Source organism: Pan paniscus, chromosome 16 (assembly GCF_029289425.2).
Source record: "Pan paniscus chromosome 16, NHGRI_mPanPan1-v2.0_pri, whole genome shotgun sequence".
NCBI classification, from domain to species: Eukaryota; Metazoa; Chordata; class Mammalia; order Primates; family Hominidae; genus Pan; species Pan paniscus.
Genome location: NC_073265.2, coordinates 42,742,510 through 42,767,434, shown reverse-complemented (window position 1 = coordinate 42,767,434; position 24,925 = coordinate 42,742,510). Strand labels below are relative to the sequence as shown.

General features: G+C 35.3%; 1 protein-coding gene across 2 annotated transcripts in view; it reads left to right on the top strand.

Annotated features, from left to right (window-relative positions):
• The window catches only part of WDR72 (WD repeat domain 72), a 247,152-nt gene extending 223,884 nt beyond the window's left edge, over nucleotides 1-23,268 (top strand). The window contains exons 18-19 of one of the 2 annotated variants that reach the window (XM_003827853.6): nucleotides 13,693-13,797; nucleotides 19,269-23,268. In XM_003827853.6, coding sequence (XP_003827901.4) covers nucleotides 13,693-13,797; nucleotides 19,269-19,324 — 161 coding nt within the window. In that variant the 3' untranslated portion in view covers nucleotides 19,325-23,268. The remainder of the gene's footprint in view (nucleotides 1-13,692; nucleotides 13,798-19,268) is intronic. The other variant, XM_008953180.5, reaches the window with a different exon arrangement.
• The last annotated feature ends 1,657 nt before the right edge of the window (nucleotides 23,269-24,925 follow it).

Sequence of the window (24,925 nt, the reverse complement as noted above, 5' to 3'; positions counted from 1 at the left end):
AAAAAACGTGATGATGGTGCTCAGTACAATTCTTCCTTCTATTTACCTCTGTTTAATTGGATTGGGGACTGCTTAAACATCTTTGAGCTGGAGCTTATAAGAAGATGATCCCAGCTGTTTTTCAAAGCTTAAGGCAGCAGACAGACAACAGGATCATGTCAAGGCTCATGCAAAAGCCTTAATCCTACTTTTTACCGTCAAGCAGCTACTGCAGCCCAGTGTTTAACCTTATAAGTACTAAATGTGCTATGTCACTGCTTTGGTAGATTTCTCAGTGAATTGTCATTGTTTAAAACTTTTAGCTTCAATGCCGTTAAAAGATCTCAATTCTCTCCACCTTTGGAGGCTGACCATGTTACTGTGCAATGGTTCACCACACTTCTAAAACGTCAACTGGAGAACAGTGACTTGTTTGTTCATACATTCATCCACCCATTTACTCATTAGATAAATATCCAGCTTTTTTGTATATTTCCCCAAGCTCTCTTGTAGATGTAGGAGAGTAACCAGAAAGGCAGCCTTCCTTTCTTTGGAGGTCGACCGACGAGCCCCATGATCATAGCGTTTCAGACAGCTCTTTGGGACTCGTTGTTGAAAGTAAAAAAAATAAGTTGAAGTTCTCTTCCACTTTTTCTAACTACATCTTGCCAATCCAACCATTCAACAACTTAACCTTAGAACTACCAGCTGTAGTTCTACTGAGAATAGTATTGAAGTATTTAAGAAGTAAAGGTAAATGATCAAATTAGCTTTCTCTACAGCTGCACATGCTACTGGGATGGTGACATACTTTCTTTTCTCTTTTCCTTTGGAGGGTGACTGGTAAAAAGGGGGTGGCTCTCTGATTTGTCCTGGTGATGGTGAGCAGCCAGCAGAAAAGCAGACACACTTAATGCTCAGCTGCTCTGACCAGTCAAGCAAGCCACCAAGTCCCAGCTGTGCCTCTTGATGTTTTCTGATTGCACCTACTCCTCAATCTGTGAACTGTTTTCTGGACTCAGATTCATCAAGCGCTGTTGCTTTAAACACGCATGCAGGCAGGCATCCTAGGATATGCCATTATAAGCTGCTGCCAGGGGATCTTCTAGGAGATAAATGGAATCTGTGTGAAGTAAATTAGTGTGAACCAGTCAATCTGAGTGTCAGCCTTGAGCCACTTCCATGGATAACTAGCTGGCTGACTGGAGGCCAGGATCTTGTGCCATAGGTGGGTTGGAAGCTCTGAGATTCTGCTGTACAAAATGAGATGATTTTGGGGGCTGTTTAGTCTTGGAATAAGGCCAATTTGATCTGTGTTTCAGATTTGTCAATGAAATGGAATTCTAAAGCATGTTTGTTTACCTCCTTACTCTAGCTATACCAAATGCCTCTAAATTGGACAACTTTTTTACTGTGGGAAATAGGAGAGAAATGCCCTGGAAATAACTGGTTCCTCCCAGGTTCAGCTGCCATTTGCAGGCTCCAACAGTGCTGTACTAGGTTTGACCCCCCTATCTAAGACCTTTAGGGTTTTAAGACTAAATAATGGCCATAATCTGGCAAAAAATTTTAAGCTGAATCTCTCTCCCTATTTGTTTTTGCAAATAAATCTCTGTGATCTTAAACTCATGAAGAGAAGTTCTCTGCAAAGGTTGATGATCATGGTTCCCTGATACCCAGCATGGGAAATAGAATTTTGGTCATGAGAAGAGGTAAGGGAGAATCTCTTCCATGGCAATACAATGAGGAAATATTTTAAAATAACTTAACGGTGCCCTGGAAAGGATTTAGAGACAAAAATGTATATAAGCCAATAGAGCCTTAAGAATTATTGTTTAATAGGATTAAATTCTATGTGTAAATGGTTCTATTATGTAAAAATCATGTTTCCATAATTCAGTATTCTTTTAGAGATCATAGTCTATTCTTACATTAAGATCACAAGAATTATTTTTATCTAGTTAAATTATGACAAATCCTCTTTATTTCTTTTTTCCTTTATTACATTAATAAAAATATTTTATCACCTCCCTCTCTGTGGAATGAAATATCAGTGAGATGGCTGAACATAGAATAAAAATGTATAAAATAGAACTAGTATAATCTAGGCCTTATAGTTGGTGAAATTTTTTAAAGCGTTTCCTCCCGTAGCCCCAGGGAAGTATTTTACCTTTCATAAGAAGAAACAGAAATCTGTCGTGTAATAGGAACTTGGGCAAAACAACGATTATTTAAATATTCAACAAAATTAATTTATTTTCTACTTCTGGTTACCCTGCCTAGACTCATGTATCCATAATACAGCTTTTGAGTACTTTACGTGAGAGTACCACCATTATAGGGTCCATGGAGACACATTTTATATATAAGATACATTTCAGTATATAGAGTGTGTCTGTGGATGTTAGGTAGCATGAATCATAGCAAAGATCAAACCAAATGCTTTAAAAATTGAGTGACCCTTTCCTTGAACTAATGAAACAAAAATGGGATGTCCTGTGAGAACAAAATTTGTTTTATGCTTGTACATTGAGTTCAAAGAAATAAAATCCCTAGGGTAAATTTAAGTTTATGATTTATGAGAATAAGGAAAAGGGAGTGGAAATCAGTGAATTTCCCCTTCTGTTGTAGGGAGAAGGTGTAATCTTTTGCAATGCATGACTCATATTATTTTATAAAGTTATCTAAAAGTTAGGAAAGTGAGTGTTGGGAAAATGATGCTTTGGCCTAGAGATATTGCATATATGATCCACCCAATGCTACATAAACATTCAGTGCAAATAAAGTAGACTTCTTCAGTCATCACTACCTGGAAGTTAGCTGTCCCATGAGCATTAGACTCATCATGTTAGTGGAGCAAACATATAATCTATAAATTTCCAGGTGTCTGAGATAAGCTAAAGATGACAGAAACTGACACACTGGGTCAGGCCTCTGATTTTTCTAGCTCAGTCTTCTGATTTCAGCACCAGAGGTTCCATTGTAGAGAGGCAAAGTTATCCTCATAACATCAGCCTCAAAGTCTCAAAATGTGTCTAAAATGTCTTGCTTCCCTACCCCAGTGGGGTAGTCAGAAATGAGACCCAAAGAATGGGATTATAAGTATAACACAGGCCAAATAAAGTGCTAAGGAATACAGGAAAGAGGAGAAAAAATAATGTTAACTGACAGATTGATGAAGATTTCACAGAAAGGTGAAATTTCAGCTAAGTCTTCAATAAAAGTATTTGAGATAGCAGATATTTGAAGATTGATGTTAGAGGGGATATCTCAAACTGGGCATCTGTGCAGGGGCACAAATGCAGTAAATAAATGGCATATCCAGGGGACAGTGAGCAGTCTCCTCTAACTATAGTGATGATATCAGAGGCTGAGATTGGAAGGATAAAGAGAGGGGTAGCATCTAGTGAGAAATCGCTAAATGCGAGTTGAGATTATATTGCAAAAGGCTGTGAAATCCATGGCTCCAGAATCTTTCATTGCTGAGTGAACAAAGGTCCTTGTGGGTTTTCTACTTAGGAAATACATGATCAGACCTTGGTTTTAGGGGTATGACTTGTCTTAATTTAAAGAATGGCTGGAGGGAAAGATACCTATTATTGGATAATTAAAATAGAGGAGTGATTCTGGTAATGTCAAACAGAAGGAGAGTATAATCATCTTAATGGGTTGAAGGAATGGGAAATGAGAAAATGACAGTCATAGGTATATATAACTTTTTAGCAATTTTACAAATATACTCTTCTTCAGATTTACTTTCAGACTAGTGTCTTTGTCTTCTTAATCTCTTCTTGAGATATTCTTATATAAATAAACTCTCCTCCCCATTACTTCCTCCCAGACCTTTGGATGGCCTCTTCAATTCCATTGTCTTCTGCATGGGCAACAGTAACTGGAGACACACACAGTGTTCCAAGTGTGGAGTCCTCATGGGCTTACTTGGTTTCCTTGTGGTTGGTTGATTGTGTTGCTCGTCTCCTTCCGAAAGCACCAGCCTTCTGTTAGCCATTTGCCTACATTTTTACATTGACACAATGTCCTTGAGTCATAACAAATGATAGCTCAGTGCCATGTTCTTATTACGTATACTTAGGGTTATTTTAAATTTTTTATTTGTAATTATTGTGAATACATACTACTTATACATATTTTTGGGTTACATGTGATATTTTGACATACGTATACATGTATAATGATGAAATCAGGGTAACTGGGTTTCCATCACTTCACTCACTTATTATTTCTTTGTGTTAGGAACATTCCAATTCCACTCTTTTTGTTATTTTGAAATGTACAATAAGTTATTGTTAACTATAGTCTACCAAACACTAGATCTTATTCCTTCTATCTTACTGTATTTTTGTACTCATTAACCATCCCTTCTTATCCCCCGCTTCCCACTAACCTTCTTTTAGTTACCATCATTCTACTCTCTAAGAGTTCAGTATTTTCTTAGCTGTCATATATTAGTGAGAACATGTGATATTTGTTTTTCTGTACCTGACTTATTTCACTTAACATAATGTCCCTCCAGTTCCATTCATATGGTTGCAAATGACAGAAGTTCATTCTTTTTATGACTGAATAATATTCCATTTTGTATAGTACCAGATTTTCTTTATCTATTCATCCACTGATGAACAGTTGGGTTGATTCCACATCTTGACTTTCATGAATAGTGCTACAATAAACATGGGAATACAGATATCCCTTTGACATACTGATTTCCTTTGTTTTGGACATGTACCCCACAGTGGAACTGCTGGATTATATGGTAGTTCTATTTTTAGTTTTTGAGAAACCTCCATACTGTTCTCCATGGTAGCTGTACTAATTTACATTCCCACCAACAGTGTATGAGGGTTCTCCTTTCTCCACATCCTTGACAGCATTCATTATTGCCTGTCTTTTGTCTAAAAGCCATTTTGACTAGAGTGAGATGATGTCTCATTGTAGTTTAATTTGCATTTCTCTAACGATTAGTGTATTACATATACTTTGGGTTATGTTTCCTCTAAATGTTTCCCAAACTTTACTCAAATGTGTATGCAACATTTATTCTCGTTCATTCTGCCTTACGATTGTTTTCTATAACTAATCTAATTGGTCTAACATTTCACAACTCAGGAACCCTTAGAGTCTTGGAGATTTACCATGCATTATTCCAAACAATGTGTAAAACTATATTGAGAGAGAGATTTTTACACTAATCTAGGAAACTGTCTTATCTAGAAATATCTATTCATCTCTTACCTTTTGTTTCCTATTTCTTAGCTCTCCAATATGATAACATCTCTTTTGTATGGAACCTAGCTTTCTGGAAGTATCGTTAGATTATATTTACTAGTTTCCCTTTATCCACATGCATGTTTGCTCTTTAAAACTTGGCTTTCTTTAGGTGTGTTTCTCCTATCCTTTATTTATAGATGTCAGTAGCTTATGTAATATCAAATGAAACTCTACTACTTATCAAGGTCACTTCCATATTTTCAGCAACCATCTCTTGGAGATATTAGTCCAAATACTCAGTGTTATGCAGTGAGACAGCTTGAGGATTTGAGAAGGCATCTTTCTGTTATTTATCTCTCAATAAAACTAATACTTTTAAATGAGTGCCTACATTGAGATGTGTGACAGTAAGAACCAGCTGATGCCAACAGACCACCTATGCTTTCTATGTCTTGTGTAAATGCATATGGAGGGTGTGGGGGTGTGAGAAAGTGATACTCACTACTGATTGCATTATCATATAGTTGTAAAATACTTGTTAGCATCCAAGCATGTCTTTCATTCAATCTCAATATGTTTTTAAGTAGCTAACATACCACTTTGATGTCATTCAAATAAAAATAAGTCACATTCAGAGTAACTCAGCCTAATGATACGAAATATGGTAACTCAGACATGTTCTTCCTTGCATCCTTCTTAATGTTGACAAAGAACTAGAAAATGGAGACGTAGTCTAGATAATGTGATTTTCTTATTTTCCATTTCCTATCTGGGAGATGAAAGAGCTCTGACACTTGACTAACCATCTGAGACAAACGCTTTCCCTTGAGATAGAGATGGCTGTCAGCTGGGAATTTGAGACTGCCTGCCAACTATTCTCCCCACACTGATGGTGTTGTCTTAGCTTCAGTCTGTGGAAAGGTTGCTGCTCTTACAAATTCCAGTGCTAGTGCCATTTAACAGTTTTTTCTCCTACTGATTCAAGAGGGGAATGTTTTTTGGTGCTTTTCCTTGGTTTAAATTGCCCTGTGATGTGAATCCTTATCTTAAGTTCATATATAAATCATGTTTATCTCTAGTCTCAAATGCTAGCATGATGCTCTTTTGATTGAAGGGTCTCTTGTTTTCCTGGCCTCCTTCTAAATTTTCAAATACAAGCTGGGAAGTTTACTATAAATTCTTCCTAGAATTTTCCCTTTACTGACTGTTCTTCAATTTATCAATATGTGGGTATCTATTTATTTTCTTCTTTGGAATGTATTCCTGCTTTCAACTTAGTATTTTCTTGAACTTGTGAACAGTAAGTAAAATTAATACATTTCTGTATTTACCATAGGATTTGGTCCTTAAAAAGAAAACAAATGACTTTGCAGAAACTAAATTGCATAAAGAGTGCGAATTAGTTTCTATACATTCTTAGAAATCATTCACCACCATACTTCTTTTAGTGATGAACAGATCCTTTCAGATGTTTCTGAATCTCTTTTTCTTCATTATCTGTATGGTATAAAAACTGGAATTGAGCTTACTGATATGACCAATTAACTTCTTGTATATAGAAATTCTCTTCTTTACCAAATTGTAGATAAATATACAAAATAAGAAGTAATGTTTCTTATTTTGTATATTTATCTACAATTTGGTAAAGAAGAGATTTACTCAGTAATATTCAGAGACCAAAGTCATGGAAATTATTGAAATTTCCTTTAAGTGTCTGCTCATCTACTCACCAGCTGTCTCCTTAGAACACTGCTTGCCACAAAAAATGGTTTTCCAAAGGAGAACATAAAGAAATCTAGGCAAACCTCCCAGTGGGAACTCTTAGAATTACCTGGTTGGGAGTGAGGAAATGTAGCAGAAGGAAGGAATGCAGTTGTACCATTCCCTGTTACTCTCCTTTTCTACTTCCCAACCTATACGTTTTCTCTTTGTAATACTCCCTCCATCCTATATCCTTATAATCTGTTTCAGATTCTGAGAGTTTAGATAATTTGATTTGAGTTGGCTTTCATGCCTGGCTTGACTAAGACAAAATGACTTCATGGACCCCATCCTTACATATAAAAGGAATAGAAAGAGTTGGGAGTATACTGATTCTCCCTTTGGATTGAGGAGAGTATGAGTCCACAGGAACACACACTGCTCCATAACCTTGTCTATTCGTTCAACAATAATTGAGAACCTCCTTATCGCTGAGAAACTGAAACCAAGAAGGAACACTTTCTCTTTTAGGAAAATGCCAATCTTCCTTAATTCAGAAAGGGCCTCAGAAGTCCTCATTAGTTCCAACACTAGTGTAGTGGCCATTTACCCTCTTAGTATCCTGTTCAATTGTATACTCAGTAGTTGGTTGGTCTTGGATTCTTAGCTGGCAGAATATTTGAGTCTCAAAGCTGGAAGGTATCAAAGAGGCTGTGTACTTCAACTCCCTCATTTTATAAAGGAAAGAACCTGAGTTTAGGGAAGTGAAACGGCATGCCCAAGGTTACACTATTAGGAGCAGAGGTAAGATTGAAACCTGGTTTAAGGATTTGTTTTGTTTTGTTTTTTGTTTTTAACAATACAACACATTCCCTCTCTGGGAACTCATAAGTTCACCTCTTTAATGAATTTTTTTATATTCTTTTTTAAATAAAAAAAAAATATATATATATATATATGGGCTAAACAGTGTGAAATATTATTTTCCATCCAAAAATAAGTCAGACAGGGTTTCCTTCTTTATGCAGACTTCCTGTTGGCATTAATAAGAAGTTTTTGGACATTTTTGATTAAGCTTGAGCTGTAAACCCTAACTAGACCTTGAGATTTTCCCTTAAAACTGCAAGTGAAATTAATCATTGATTTTTAAAAAGTTTTTATTGTGCCTTGCATTAGGCTGGAAGTGCAGTATCTGCTTGCTTATCAGCCTTACTGAGGCAGCCCATTGCTCAAAGTCCTGAATAACAGAACAATTTGAGAGGAATACAGCAATGTTTAAACAGATTCCGTAAGCAATTGATACCTCTTTCTCATTTATCTTCCCCAAACTTGGCTGGGGGTCTAGCCATACTTCTCACCTGTGGAAGTTTGCTATAGACAGATTTTTTCCCCTAAGCCTAAATAGTCAATAATTTAATCCTCTCTGTGTGTATTTAAATGAAATAATAACTTAAATTCTCTACATCTAGGTAATAATACAAAAATAATAGTTACTCTTCACAACATTTCAGAAAATTCATTTTTTATTAGTTGAAAAATAGATCCTCTTTAAAGCGATTCATTCTAGAAAATGCTACCCACAAAATAATATTCCATATTAGATTACAACTGCAGGAAGATGGCAAAACACATAAGTCTAACCTTAACTCATCTTGCTAATAAACCTGTCTGTAAAATAGTTATTAGTTATAAAGAAGCGTTAGATACCTAATTTAATTGGGGGCATTTCTACATGATTCTTCCCCAATTTCCAGTTCACACTGAAGACAAAGTAAGCCTAAAGTCTAATGCAATATGTAACTATTGCTATTCAAATATAATCAGGAAGTCCTAGCACTTGATTATCTGAATAGATACTCTTAAAGTAAGGGTGATGTGTACACAGCTCTTTAGCCAGATAAGTTTTCCTGATAAGACATCTGTCCAGAGAGATGCCACTTGTAAACTGAATTTGGAGTCTGTTCAAATGACATCATCTTTGTTTACAAATTTAGTGTTACCACTTAACATCTTTTCATAGATTATGCCTCCCTCTGATTTAAAATATCTTGCAGTCTTTTGAGATCTGCCAGTATTGCATTAATATTTTCTTCTACCTGAATTTTATGTAGCTTTTCTCACTTCCATACTTCTAGAATGCTATCTTTTAGTTTATTTTATAGTGACTCTTTAAAACTGGAGAGAGATCTGAATTATAAAGCAGGATGGCATTCAACTCTTGGCTACCATATTGAGCTAGTAACTTTGAATTCAAATCTTTGAGTTCTTTTTCACTGCTTATTTCACAGGCCTGAGCTATCTTTTAGTCTTTCCTGACCTCTGCATCCTGTACATTATTTTTGTGCCCCTGATTAATGTGTAATTAAGATTTTTGTTTGGCTTTGGTCTGGTACTACAGTGGTTTATTCTATTCAGTTGCCCAATATTTCAAACTGCTCTATCTTTTTATTAATGATTTTCCTATAAATATCCTCATTACTTCCAAAAAGCCTATACAGATGACGAATGAGATCTATTTTTAAATCATTCATAAGTTATTGTATTGAAAATGTTATTTAGGACTGCAGATTTTATTCACACTGTAAATTATAGGGTTTTTTCAATGGGCTCCATCTGTCCAACAGCAGTTGCCTAGCTTGGAAGATCCAGCCACTGTTTGTGGATGTGGATGGAGACTTTTTTCCAGTGGCCACTCTCTTGCTGGGGATGTGGAAATGTTTCTGGGGGGAGTTGTTCGCTGCCTAGGCCTAGCCGCCTTTAACAGCTAATACCATCTTTCTGCAAGTGATGAGAAAAGGAAGAAGGGAATTTTTAGAGAATGACTGAAACCAAAATAGAGAACAGAGCAGGTGGAGGAGTATTACCACCGATGGCCCTGCTACCACTTTTCTAATTTTTACAACAAATCCTGCTATAGAGTCTTCCTCATACTATCTCCTGAATTTCCTCTTACAGTGTTCTTGAATGTGATTTAAAAACTATTGGTTTCATCTTGTCTTTGGCCAAACAATTCATTTCTTTAGGATCTGGAAGAATTACATTAATAGTTAAATGCACCATAGTGAAACACATCCATACGAAGTTCATAGATTCCTCTCTTCTCTAGCTACCAAAGATATTGCAAAGATATTTAGAACACTGGCCCTTCAGTCGTCAATATTTTGAGGCATGTGATGAGTAAATGGAATAGCCTTACATCTTTCAGTGGCAGAACTGTCAAGAAGAGTTTGCCTTTTTTGCCCCTTACCTCCAAATGTGGACTATTTCAGAATCCATTACAGAGGAAATAAACAGTTGATTTTAAGCTAAAGATAAGTCTAGCAACCATTTGCATTATATTGATGTCAAAAGTATCTCTCTGCCAAGCTCTGAAATGCACCTTCAAAAACTACTGAAAATATCCAAGAACTTTAGTGATGAGCTACAAATGGACTTTGGTATTGATAAATAAAAGTCAATATGTATAGTAAAAGGACAACTTACTGTGATAAATGGGCCCACCATCAGTAAAGATCAAATTATTGACTATCTAAAGCAAGGAAAAACCTGTCTATAGCTAACTTTCACAGGTGAGAAGAATTAGCTAACAGCAGCAATTTAGAAAAAGCTCAAAGAGACATGTAAAGAGAATTCATTAAAAATACATACCAAAGTAGACAGCAGCTTTAACAAATATATCTGTGGCACTAGGCTAATGTGTATCTTTGGTCATGCCTAGGTTCACACCCTTTTCTTTTTCCTTGAATGAGCTCCCTTTGGGTTTTCCACATTTCTACCCAAGGAGGTCTAATTCAAATTTTACCTTCAGACTACTCTATTGTAGAGGAATTCTCCTCTGCACTACTAAAAACCATGTCCCTCTTAGAATGTCTTCTCCAGTGTTCCTACTAGTTACTTTTCATCATACTTCAATTAGAGCACAAGTTGTATGAGGGCACATTAAAAGTGCCTTCATGTCTTTACCCCTCACAGTCCAGCACAGAGCTCTACCCCTAATAAACACTAGAGCAATATTTGTTGATTCATCATTATTGAAGTGATTCATTAGAGAAGCCTTGGTCACACATCATGTCAGAGTTCAGTGATGAAACATCACAGGAAACACCCAAAAGAACAATTGCAAGGATTAGCCTATCAAACAAACAAACAAAAAGTAGAATGGCAGTAATTAACCTCTCCAGTGCCTTCTATTCCCAACTGGCAGAATGTAGCTATTTCTTCTACAGTAAATTTAATTGGATGCCCTAGGAACTATCCAGTAAAAATGACAAATCTTGTATCATTTTAAATTTGGAAACTAATCTGTAACCAAGTTCAATATCTGAAGAATAACCATCTTTATTTCCCCTCCCCCACACAAGTCACACCCTCCAAAATCAGAGGTGGAAGCAAAGTAGTAGCATGGTACCTACTAGTGTGAGTTTAATGAAGATCATGCAGCTAAAACTACAGCTAACTTTCTGGCCTTTTTGAGGGGTTTGGGATATCAGTTCATTCTGGGACCACTTTATTGCCACAAAGAATGGTTGCAGACATGTACTTTGTCTAATACCATGTCCTCTTCCTCTGTGAGGTCCCTGGTTTAGAACAGTATCTTCTGAATATTTATTTGGTGCTTGATAAATATTTTTTGAAGGAATGAATAAATGAATGAATGGAGGAATTTTTTAAATTATGAAAGAATAGTGTGTTGGATGGCAAGTGCAACGCATTTGCCTAAATCAATAGAGGTGCCACCTCATTGGCTTTTAGTAATAGATTTAGCTATATGATTTATTTCCTTTTATAAATACCAATGTAAATATTTCAGAAAATTATCAAGTAAGATATATAGAGATAAAAATCATTAAAGTAGGCCAAGAAATCTTGACCAACATAATAGTATTCTGAATGAAACTGATACATTTAACTATACCACTTAAACATTTCACAAAAAATCTATGGATTCAAAAATAATCTGTAAGTATGACCTAAACTGAAGAAAATTAAGAAAATTAAACTCAGCTACATCAATAACTACTTAGGCCACACATCCTCTCCTTCCGTGTCACAAACTAACCCACATCACCATTTTGCAAACATGCATCCTTGGTCTCAAGTTGGCCTAACAAGGAAATTGAACAGATCCATTGAAAAGATAATTGAAAGCACATATCCTCTTGGATCAGAAGGACATTTAGCATGGTACCTCTGCATCATTCATGTGTTCATTCATTCATTTCACAGATCCTTCAAGAATACCTTCTATGGCCTAGACACTGTTGCATATGAAGTCCACAGAAACATATGGATGAAAATGAAAAGATCAGATTTATTATTGAAAATAGCAATTTCATGCTTTTCTTTTATTTTGTTCCCAAAAAAGGTTTTAGAAAAGTAGTAAATTCTAACTATGCTGGCACTTTGATAGAACATTGAAGTCATATCTGTGTCCTGAGAGAGTTGGTGAAACAATCTAGAAGGAATATTTAAACCAGAATCATGTTACTAGTCTTCTGTAAAGTTTGTCCATGTGGTCTTCAGGTTACAAACATCAGTGCTATGCACACTCCATTAAAATAAGTGGAGGAGTGTGCCAGGTCTGAACACTACTAATGCTGCCTAGACCTTGGGTGGGACACCGTTGTGTCACGTACCAAATGTGTGAAGTAGCACAGTCTCAGCCTCTGCATTGCTTTCTTGTCTGGTAACAGAGGTTTAGAAACAGTGTCTAGGCCCACTCCCCTGTGCCAACAAACATATCTTATGTATGATTTGTAAATATATATTTTGTTTATTGCATTTATGGTTTATAAATACATTGCATGTGTTATCAAATCAGTAGTCGTGTTTACTGCAGCAACTTGTAATAAATAAAATTCCATTGTACTCAACAATATCCATATATTTAGAACATTTGGCTTAATTGTGACCTAATTTATGCTATTGCAGGCTTGTTTTGCTTTATTTTTTCACTGAGCTTCTTCATGAAGACAAGGCCCACTTTTTCTGACAAATATTTTCTAGAACAAATGTAATATGGAAATATGTTACTTCCTGGAGACAACATAGAGCAAGTATTACAACTTGTGGAAAAAGTGGAAACTTCAGTCTGTTTCTCAAACAGAATTAGTGGGTACCATGGGTTTATAGAAAATTTTAGACTTCTGTACTAGTTTCCATTTCTGGTCATAATTCTACAATATCTCATGATAGGTTGTCTGGAGACCTACCATTTGAAACAACAGCCCTTCTTATTATAACTTTCAGTGTATATTCATGCTACATTTTAAAATTTACTTTTTATAGTATTAGTTTTTTTGGTGTTTGGTACCATCGTTTTTAATTTAATGAAAGAGAGCCAAAATGCACACAAAATGTTCATTAGCTGTGATTAGTGCAGTGAGAGGAAACATTGCCACCAGTACAGAGCTGGTCTTTCTAATTGACTAGCCTGATGTTCTTCTCTCTGTGTTCTATTGCCGTTAATTGACTATATTGTTTTAGATTTATGCATTAAAAATACGATTTCTACTTCGAAGAGATCACTTTGTTACTTTGTAGCTTTTAAGCTGATGCCGTGAACTTATTTTTCTTCTAAGATAAAGTCACATCTATAGATTTTTCAACTAATTACATGTCTGCCAATAAATACTTAGAGGATACATTTTATTTCAATTTATTATTTGTGTTTACATAGTGTGTCCCTGAAAATATCTGTGGAACTGAAAGGAAATGTTTTAATGGTGTTTGCTACTACTTTTTCATCCTCTCTCTTCTGTCTCTCTCTCTCTCTCTTAATAGCTCCAGTCAGTCCGGTCAAGCATGACAGCAACTCAAACTCGGCAAACTTCCAAGACGTGGAGGACATGCCTGACAGATGTGCCTTGGAAGAGTCTGAGAGTCCAGGTGAAAGCCATTTAAAAATAGTCAAGTATAAAATGATAAATTTGACACAGCTTTGGGGTCCTTGGAAGGGGGTGAGGGGAGAGGACATTGTAATGCTGTTTTCTCTTAGCAGCTGCACTGTCAAATTAATGGTCACCTCCAGGGGTCACAGTGTGGAGCTGTTATCTTTTCCTCTTTCATCAAGAATTCAGTTGGAGGAAGTACAAAGGCTTTATGACTGAGAAGGGAAGCTGACACTATTAGTTCATTATCATCAATTTTAGGCTAAATGGTTAATAGAGCCAGAGATTGGAAACTATAGAGAAATGGCAACATTTTAAATATTTCAAATAATGGAATCTAACAAGAGGGGAGCGGAAGTGGACAGACGGGGGTGAAAAGAGAAACTGTCATCATTACAATTCTATTTACCTTTCTAGAAACAAACAGGACTGTAACTGGGATGACAGGATTTTAGCATGATGGTAATGAATACTGTCAAATGTTTAGGGAAAATAAAGTCTAGAAAATAGTAACCCTTCTCTCATGCAATAAAAGCTTTTCTTTGTCAAAGTTACATATTTGTATATATCCTTTATAGAAATAAAAGAGAAATGTACTAGAAGGATACAGCTAGAAACACTTATACAAGGATTTCTGTTTCTATTTTTGTTTCATTTTGAAGCACGCCTAGCCTTAACTAATTAATTAGAATCAAAAAATCTTGTAAAAGTTGAATGAACATTCCTGGATAAATACAAAGTTATAAGGTGCTAGAAGGTACCTTATTATCATGAATGAAAGAGTTAAATATCTCCTCCACTTAATATTTGTGATTCCTGTTTTATCTGGCTCCTGTGTACCCTCTACCCTCTCACATCTTTGTGTACTGATCCATGTATCATATTTTTGATTCATCCTCTCTGTGGCCTGTCAGCTTAGTTAAGAGATTTCCAAATCTTGTAGCCTTCGTTGACAGGGGGCAGCTGCAAACAGTCCCCTGATCCTTCCCCAAGGAGAGTTACTGAGATTTAATTTTCAGTGAAAGGTGCAGCCTGCAATCTATGTCAGGTCCCCTAAGTCATCTCGGAACCCCAGTAGGCGCAGTGGCGATGGCATTGTATATCAGTCCTCTTCACGCCACCAAGATTCCTCTGAAGATGGACTGCTGCCGTGTGCCTGTTCTCAACCACACTTCTGCTTTCAGATCTCATGGAACTGAGAAATGCCATCTTTAGCAATGACAGAAATGTTTAATGAGCAAATTAACCCCACCCCTTGCCATAATAGCCAAAAGAAAAATGTAGATGAGTCTCACTCTAAAAGGGAGAGGGTAAATAAATGATAGTGTTAAATTTCTATAATAAAAAGTATTTATCCATTACTTTTAGTTTTGACTAATGTTGCCAAATTTTTATTAGATTTTAAAAGTGTCTTAATACAGTTTTCTATTACTCATTTTGTCAGACAGGTAAATCTGTGAATCAAGTTTTTACCTAAATGTCCACTGTTTTTGATAAGAATAGATCAGCTTTATATCATTTCAAAAGTAGAATAAATTTTCATCATCCCTTAATATGAATGGAATGGGAGCGAGATTCAAATATAACATTCTCTATCTGATTGATACACACAAACGTGTTTATCAAGAAGGAAAGATTAGAAAATATAGGTGCTGATAAAGAATCTTAACTCAAAAAGTGAGTACCGTTCTATACATCGGACATCATTATGCTGGTAATAAAGAAAGAATGAATTACTCTGGCTTTTTCCTCTGTCCCTTCCTGCATTTTAAGACATCTTGCCTTATAGGCCTAGAAACCTCTGGAGAGTTCACTACTGGTCTCACTGCCTTCCACTGAGAATTTGTGGCTTGGTTGTCATGGAGACATCGTATTTCTCCAAGAATTGCTCATATTGATCCGTGGCCAGGAGTAAATGGCCAAGCCAGTGTGAGGAATAAAGGGGGCTGGGCAGTCCTATAAAATGACCAGGGCTTGTGGGTTGGAAATAAGCTCATAGCAAACACTTAGCTAAAAAGAAAGAAGCAGTTTTATTTTGTTTTAGGATTTCTTTCTGCACTTTGGGCCATTGTCTTCTTTCGCTGTGAACTGAAAGAAACTTGTTAGTCACTTGTCATGTCAGATCTTTGGTGCTTGTCCTGACACAGCTGTCAGCCTTCCAGCTCTGTGCGTGCAGTTCAGGGACACACAACAAAGAGGCAGTGACATGAATTATTTATTGCTCCTTGTGTGGATAAAATTCTGTGATAAGAAATTAAGACACTTCTGACAGAGGTGCTTGTTTAGTAAAAAAGATTTTGATGAGAGAGTGTGTTTCCTTGAAGCATGAGTATTCGATGGGCAAAATTCTTAAAATTGAACATGGAGGAAAATAAGTTTTATGTTTCTCGTGTGAATTTGGTGGCAGAGAGGGACGTTCTTGAACTATAAAAATATGACTTTTCACTTTTCAAAGCCCAAATATTAACTTCAAAATATCAAGTCTTTCAAAATGTAGGGGTTCCAAAACCATAAGCATTACTCTAGTGGTTCAGTTACCTCTATTTACCACATGTGAGTGGTGTTTCTCTGGAAAATATTAACTACCTCAGTCAGAAGAAGAAACAAATTTGGGGTTTTTAGGTGGTGAGATTTGGGAAAATGTCCTCGAACCAGAAGAGGTGCTTCAGTAGCTAAACTTACAATTGCATTAGTGTATTCCTTAGTCATTGTATGGAAAAGAGTGCATTTAATTCTGAATGCACATTCTTACCATTTTCAACTGGAATGTTTTCACTCGTTTAAAATTCCTTTTAACATTTTTATGTACCTGCAAAATCCCCCAGTTACAAAGCTGAATGTGGTCAATCTTCTAACTTTAATGGATATTGAACTTACATGGTTTTATCTATGCAATGCTAAATGACTAATATAATTATTACATCATTTTAATGAATAGCTCAGTTGTCTGAACAGCATATAGAAAATGAAAAAAAGTATTTTCCATGCAAGCACAGTTCAAGTATATTGCTTTGTATATTGTTCATTCCACATAAACTCTCTTCTTTGCAAACCTTGTAAACATCATTTTACTTTAAACTCTTCTGGTTTTATATTGTGAATACGAATGTATTTTCATAGGCAGAAAGCAAAAGGGACATTGAAGCGCAGAAAAAGTTTTTGGAAAAAGTGAAGTTGATATTTAGATGTTGATAGAGTTTTAAAATGTCATTAACAAAGCCAAGTTGCTTGAATTTATATAAAATAGAAATAACCACTTCGTGTATTCCTCTGAATACAATGGGCTTGAACTCAGTATGTGGATTGTTTATTTTTATATTGGCATCACTCCTTCTCCAGCACTGAATTGACTAGGATGACCCATTTGTAAATGGGCTGCAGTCTGCATATAGGTCACAATTTAGATGGCTTGTGGAGTGGTTGTTCACCTCGTCTCTAGAGCACTCTACCTTATTCATCATGCCATTGTGATCTCTTTATGGGTTCAAGCTGTATACCCAGGTGAGTGCCTGGAGTCCATTAAGGTAGGCAAAGCACCTTTAGACCAGAGCATTCCTATTACTTTGACCCTGCTAGTGAACCTGGAGGTCTTGTCTGATAGGGAAAAGTGTCTCTGAGCAGTGTCTTTTCTTCGGAATAATTCATTAGCCAAGAGTTTTGACTCACAGGTGAATCCCAGATTGAAGTTTCCAGCTTAGACTCTGTGAAGTCTACTTGCTCCTTCACTGGCATTTATACCTTCCTGAAACATGTGGGAATAACTTTGATGTCTAGTAATAGAAGCACTGAGACAGTATCATGAACTTTCAGCTCCCTCTTTTGAGATTTTTTAGGGCCATTAGGCTTTCTTTCTTTGGCTCTTTAAGGCCTGGTTGCTTCTGAATCTGAAAGATGTTATCACAAAAATAGTTCAGTGGAGCCTTTTGCTGGTTAACTTCTTAGTGTTTCTTTTACAGTGATTAAAGCTTGTTTTTCATTCTTCAGAATAATTTTTTAAGGATTTCTAGCTCCTCATCTTTAAACTCATTCGATGATAGAAAATTTAGTGTGGCATTCACAATTTTTATGACAGTGTTGATGAGAAACCTTAAGCCTTTGTCACCATATTGGCTTGGAAAATTAATAATTTTTCTTTTTAGTGCACTAGAAACAGTGCACTCCAAAGTAGCTTCAGCTGAAAATAATAGTGACAAGCGAGAATTAGAAGTCCAACAAAATGCATTTACGTGTTTCCACATCATTCTGAAGTAGTTTATAATCAGTATGCATTCTGCCATTAATAGAACATTTTTGTGGTTTTTATAAGGCAGGTTATCTATGTAGATCTATATACATCATTGTCAATCAATATTACATTTGCATGAGTCTGATGACCAAAACTAGATTTCTCACAGAGTTTCCAGGGGATACTATATTGTGAAAAGCCAAGGTGGAGTTTTCTTTTTCTATTCTGGCTCATGAATCACCAGCAAAAATCAGGTAACAGAAAGTAGGACAGATTCAGGACTGGAGTGTTGGAGATGGCTGATGATGATGCATGAAGCAGAAAAAATGTGGAATGTGTGAGCAGCTGATCAATCATGGCCATTGAGAACACACTTCTTATGGTTAGTGCTAAAAAAAATCTAGAAGAATTAAGAGCAATTCCAGTAGGAAGATATAAGCACTTTCTTCGAGTTGTTTTTAACAATATGACATTCTTAAAATTTACCCAAAAGCAAAATTCAAGCATCAACATAATTTTTAAAGAATGCAAAATTATACATTAATACACACACACACACAGTTAGTATACAGTACTGGTTTAACTAAACCATAGTTTTTGCCAGTAGCATAGTTTTTGCCAGTAGGAGTGAAAGTTACTATTCATAGACATGTCATTAATATAAATGTGTTTTAAAATAGTTATTAAGGAACAATGTTCCAATTAGTTTGGTAGTCAATTTGATTTTAAGTGAGTGGCTTTTTTTGGCCTACAAAGGCAATCATCCCAGTAATCTGAGAAATAAATACTTGTTTGATTCTCTACCTCAAACAGTATTTCAACTAATAAATTTTGACCCTAAAACTGCAGTTGTGGATTTTTCTAAGAACAATTAAGCTGTTTGAAATTTATGGAAATTTACTAATTTCAAACTAAATTTTTCTTATAGAAAACTTCCATCTTCCTTGGCAGTTAAAAAAAAAATCCCCAAGCTATTAATAATGTGTGCAATTAAAGTGTATTTACCTACTTTATAAGACAAGTATATTTTTATTATATTAACTTGTCTTATTTTAGGATGGAAAAGACATGTAGAAATTATAAGCAATACCTTTCTTCCTTTCTTTCTTTTTTTCCTCATTCTCTCCCTTCTTCCTTTCTGTATCTATTCTTCATTTCCTCTCTCCCTCCCCTCCTCTTGGTCTTTCTCTTTTTTCTCTTTTTAGATTTCACCATATAACCCAAGATATCTGCTTTTTTCCTAGGTGAGCCAAGGCATCATTCATGGATAGCAAAGGTCTGCCCCTGCAAGGTGTCTTAAATGGAATCTCATCAGTAGGAGCTGAATTTGGACAAACTAAGAAATCCAAAAGATGCCATTTTTTTATTACTGTATAAAAGCATTGTTGTTATTGGTCAAGTTATTAGGCTGTAGTGGATTTGCTAATACTTTAGCCAACATGTATTAAAGTGATTTTAATACATGCTGATTAAAATGCAATACATACTGATTGATTGAAAATATTCATATTCATCTAATTTTAGAAAAATATTGCCTAGATCATTCTCTATTCCTGTTTCTTACTTTTTCTGTTAATATTTCCAACAGGGAATGCCAGTCCACAGACACAAATTTAATACTGCTTTAAATTTTCTCCTATCCTTTTAGTCCCTGAATTATATGATAAACAATGTTAAAACCAATGTAGTACACAATACTTATGAATTTAATATTGCTTCAAGGTATTTAATCTAAAATTTTACCAACTTTGATTTGTCTGGTTAGGATATTTTGTTTTAGTGGATATGCTTTAATTCGGATCAATTACTGCAGTAAATCTCATCCCTAAGCATGAAATGTTGTCAACAAATACCCAGTTCCATTTAGTTATCAATTAGCCCAAATAAGTGATACAAAGTGTAACAGTGACCAACCTTGTACTGTTGAGTTAATTTGAACTTCTAATGACATTGAGGCTAATGTCTTTAGCTCAAGGTTGATCTTGTTGGCCATATAGATGTGAACTAGGGAAGGGGAATCAACTTACAGCATATCACAATTGATCCTTATTAAGTATAAACTCTTGTAGGTCTTTTCCCAGAAAGAAGCTTGACTAGCAGGAATTCTAAAACTGAAATATATCAAACAGCATAAATAGGAATAGACATAAAGTGCTCTTCTATTAAAGCCTTTGGTGATCTATTTACTATGATTTATATTGTACAGTTCCTCAATTTACAGAAAATCATCAAAATTATTAATCTACATATCTTATGTATATAAATATTGCCTAATCCATAGAAAAAAGGATATAAAGTATTAAATATGTGATATATAGCTATATCTATCTATCTATGTATCTAATAGGGAAGTTCAAGTCACTTCAATTGAAGAAACATATCTCTGAGCATAGGAGCAGCCTCAGGTCCTATGGTGGGATGCAGTGGACAGGAGAGGGGGAAATTAGAAAAGAGAACTATATAATTGAAAAAGGGATATAAAGCATTAAATATATGATATATAGCTATATCTATGTATGTATCTAACAGAGAAGTTCAAGTCACTTCAATTAAAGAAACATTTCTGAGCATGGGACCAGCCTCAGGTCTTATGCTGGGATGCAGTAGACAGGAGATGGGGAAATTAGAAAAGAGAACTGTGTAATTGAAATGACATGGGCTGCACCCTTAAGGAACTTATAATTAATGATGATCTGAATAAACATACCAGGATAAAGATGTCAAATGAGTGTGACTCCCTTAAAGTAGATTAAAGTGTGCATTCTTTGTTTCCTAAAATATGATTTTACTGCTTGAAATTACATTTGAGTTGAACTTTAGAAACTAACATAGCGTTAATATGAATAATCATGGAAAATTATTATCCTTTGAAAACTGATAAATATATTCCCCCTCCTTTAGAAACAGTCAAAAGCCACTTCAAACAAGTTTCAAAATAAAGGAAGGTAGCAAGTTAGGCGATGGATTATATTTTCTTGCTTGTTGTATACCAGTTGTCAAGGACATTATAAGGACTCCCAAAAGCATTTTGAAGGATGGCAATATCAAATAAGTGTATGTCCTCTCAAATGAGGCATTTTTAATTGTTAAAACCTATTTGGACGCTCAGGTTATGATATGTTTATGAAAAATAAGCTTCATTATTTTTATAGCTACATCCTATTATTATTCCCTTTTAGAAACAAGAATAACAATAGGTTTCAATAGTTGCCATACTTAGCATTTATCAGGTCTAATGAAACCAATACTGAATCTCTCTCTGATAAATATTTTCTGATGTTACTAGCTATGGGAAATTAGAACTGGCACAACCCTGACATTACTAAATGGAAATGTTAGGATTTTTCGGCATCGCATGTTAGAATCTCTAAAATTTAAACATTCCTGTTAAATGACTAAGGTTTGCTTTTATCAATATGAATTCTGAAGGCCAATATCATACCATTAACTATGAAAGCTTTTAATTCCTAAAAATAGTTTTAGAGATATTCAAGCAATGCTCTCCTAATATCCATACGCATGTGTTTATAACACAAATTCACTAGTCTGTTTAAAAATGAATTCTTTATATTGACTGGTGTTCCACATATTTCAGTAATTTCTGTTATGAGAGGACTTGAAATAGCAAATTGCCACACAGTTAACTGGATAGACCACGTACATGGTGATCATAACCACTTGGTACTACACCCAGAAACTCAAAATTGTCTTTCTCCTGATGAGATATGGGTGTCCTTTTGTACGTCTAGCCCTAGGTAACCAGTGGAGCGATTATATTAGCAAATGTGTTTGTATCCAGAGTCTTCCTGTCATTGTAATAAAAAATTTATTTAAAAATTTTGTCTTGTGTTTCTTTTTTGGTAATCATCTTGGTGATATTTATGAATGTATATATGTGTGTGTGTGCATACATACATATATATACACACATATATATGTGTGTGTGTGTGTATATATATATATATATATATATATATATATGGCATATCCCCCAAAGGAATATCATATTTTCATTTGCAAGCCTTGATTCTTTGACTTGCTGTTGAGTTTCACATTGGCTCCATTGTATATTGCAAGAAAAAGTACCTGGAAAGCCTGGAGGGTTAAAAGCAGAGGCTCCTCGGCAGTGTGTCCAGGCCGTGTGTGCTTGCTGTGCTTGTCAGAGCCTCATTCTCTCCCCTGTGTTGGAGAGCTTTCTCACAGGGCTCATCCAGAGGTGCTAGAAAGCAATGTGAGCACTATTAAACACTTCAAATATAAGGAAAAATGTATAATGTTAGAAACACACAGTTAAAAAGTAGCCCCAGGTATCAAACATTCTGTTACTATTTTAGAAACTAAATTAAGGCTGCTTTGAACATGATGGTATTAGAAAAATGGTAGAATACAGTTTGTTAAATATTAATATTCTATCTTTAGATGATAGCAGTTGGTGACTTTTATTTCTTATACATTTTTTCCAGTGTTCTGTATTTTTAAAATCCTTTCATAATTATTATAATGAACACTTTAGAAAAGATACTATTTCTCTTCCATCCTTAGAGGGCACATTATAATAATTGAGTATTTTAAAATTAAATTTTATGCCATATGTTTAAAATGAAAGTTCAGGTTACATTAATTCCAATTGATTTTAAAGCCTTATTTTCACAGAGTGGACTCATTCAATTTTTTAAATTTTATATTCATACATTTTGATTGCTCAGTTATATAAAAGCGGTGTTATAGACTCCTTTATTCTCCACAAAATGTTGTCTTATATGTAAAGTGCCAAAAGTTGTGTTTAATTTCCTAAGAAAGTCATTGCTTTGTAAACATTTGCATAATACTTAGTGTTTTTTGTAATTTTAAAAAATTAGCTTAACCAAAAGAGTTGCAAAATTAAAACTTACTTGAGTAGGTATCTTTCAGACAAAGCTGCATGGCTTCATGTACAATAGTCCCCAGATCACCTCGCATTGTAGTTTGCTCAAGAAGGAGCCTACAGATGGCAGGTAGGAGAAGGTAAACTGGAAATTAACAGGTCTGTCTGTAAGAGCATGCCACTGGAAACACCCATCCAATTTGGGACCCCTGGAAGACAGCATGTGTCTAATGGGAGGCCTGTCCTAGTACAACTCCTTTACTCTTTTCACCTTCATCTTGACCTTCTCAGATACCATCTTTATGTAAAATGTTGATGTTATGGAGTTTTTGCAGTAATTTAATTTTTATAAATATTGTATTAAAATATATTTATCTTGATTACTGTTTTTTGTTTGTTTTGTTGTGTTTTGCCAGCACCTACTGTTGGATTCTGCTTGTTAAGTCTAAGATAAATTCACTTTACCCCAGAAAGCACACTGCAGGTAAATGGACTGTGACAATTGCATCATTACAAGCATGATTATAATGAGATGAATGGTAAGAAATAATAGTTATTGTAATACTATGTGAAAACTAAAACCATAAACCAATGAAGATATCCGAAATGGCCTACTTCTAGAGGTATACTGGGGGAAATTAGGCACCCGTTATATGCAAGGCTTCTCACACAGAGTAGTTCAGACCAGCACCCCAGCCTCCGCCTCCAGCCCCACAAGGGGTGTGGGGAGGCCAGTCAAGAGACCACGTGAATGGTTCCCCTCTTGGCAGGGACAAAACCAGGAGGAGTTCAAGGGTGGAGGTGAAGCGGGAGCATATTTTATTCTTCCGTTGACATTGTTCCTCCAAATGCCTATTTTTCATTGCACAGAGCATATTTTCCTAACATCAATTTTAGGGTCATTTTTTTTTGTCTTCAGCATCCTGCTATTGGAAAAATAGCAATGATTTTTATTCAAGGATACAAAGCTTTTAACACTAAAGATAATTAGTCCATATTTAGTCCATAGTACACTATGCCTAAATCTACAAAGTGCATGCCAGAAAAACGCCAATATTCATAACATTGTGTAATAGGAATAATTAGTTGGCACATGCTTCCAAAACTCATCATTTATTCACTTAGCAATCATTTTAATTGCAATTATCTGTAAAGTCATCAACCAGGTTTTCGATCTTGCATGTATATTTTCTAGGGAGAAGGTGTTTTCACACAGCCTCAGTAACAGCATCGTGGCCTTGGATGATGCCTTCCAAGATAAAAAGACAGCCCGTGATGTTCTTGACATATCACAGGTTTCCTTTAGGCTTTTAAAGAGGTTTCTGGTTAATTCTGTACTGTCAACTACATTTCCTATCAGAAATAACCTCTCTGATCTATATCAAAAGAATTGTGACATCTGTGTTATCCCCGTTAGCATCAATTTATAGTTACTATATAATCAATTGAGGAAACAATGTTTCATTTCATTTTCCTTTTTTTTTTTTTTTTTTTTTTGTATTTTAGAATCTGCTAGGGTAGGAAAGAGGGAGGACCTCTAGTACAGTGAGATTAAGAACCTTCATCCTTTCCCTAAGACATAACTATGGGGATCAAGTTGCACTTGGGATTTTTTTATAATAAGGAAGAATTCTTTGAATCAGCTTCTATTTCAAATAATCAGTGTATTCACACCAGTCTAAGGAAAACCATTTACTCCAATGTCTGCAAGAATTTGAGATAGAAAATGAGGCGAAACTAACAAATACTAACATGCCTTCAGGATAGTGAAGTAAATAAACAAATTTGGGGATTTCTAAAGTACATTTTCATGGAAAGCATACTGCAGCTGATGCCTGTCTGAAAGGTGTTAGATTTTGTTTGTAGTCTTCCCGCCATGTAGGTGGCAGCAACACTCAAGGCTAGAAATTTTCTTTCACATTCTCTTAGCTCTAGTACAAACATATTCTTACTAAAAAATCCTTGTGGGAGAGAAAAGGTTTAAAGTGTAGAGACAAATTACTCGATGTCTTCACCTATCTCTAAAGCACTATTTTA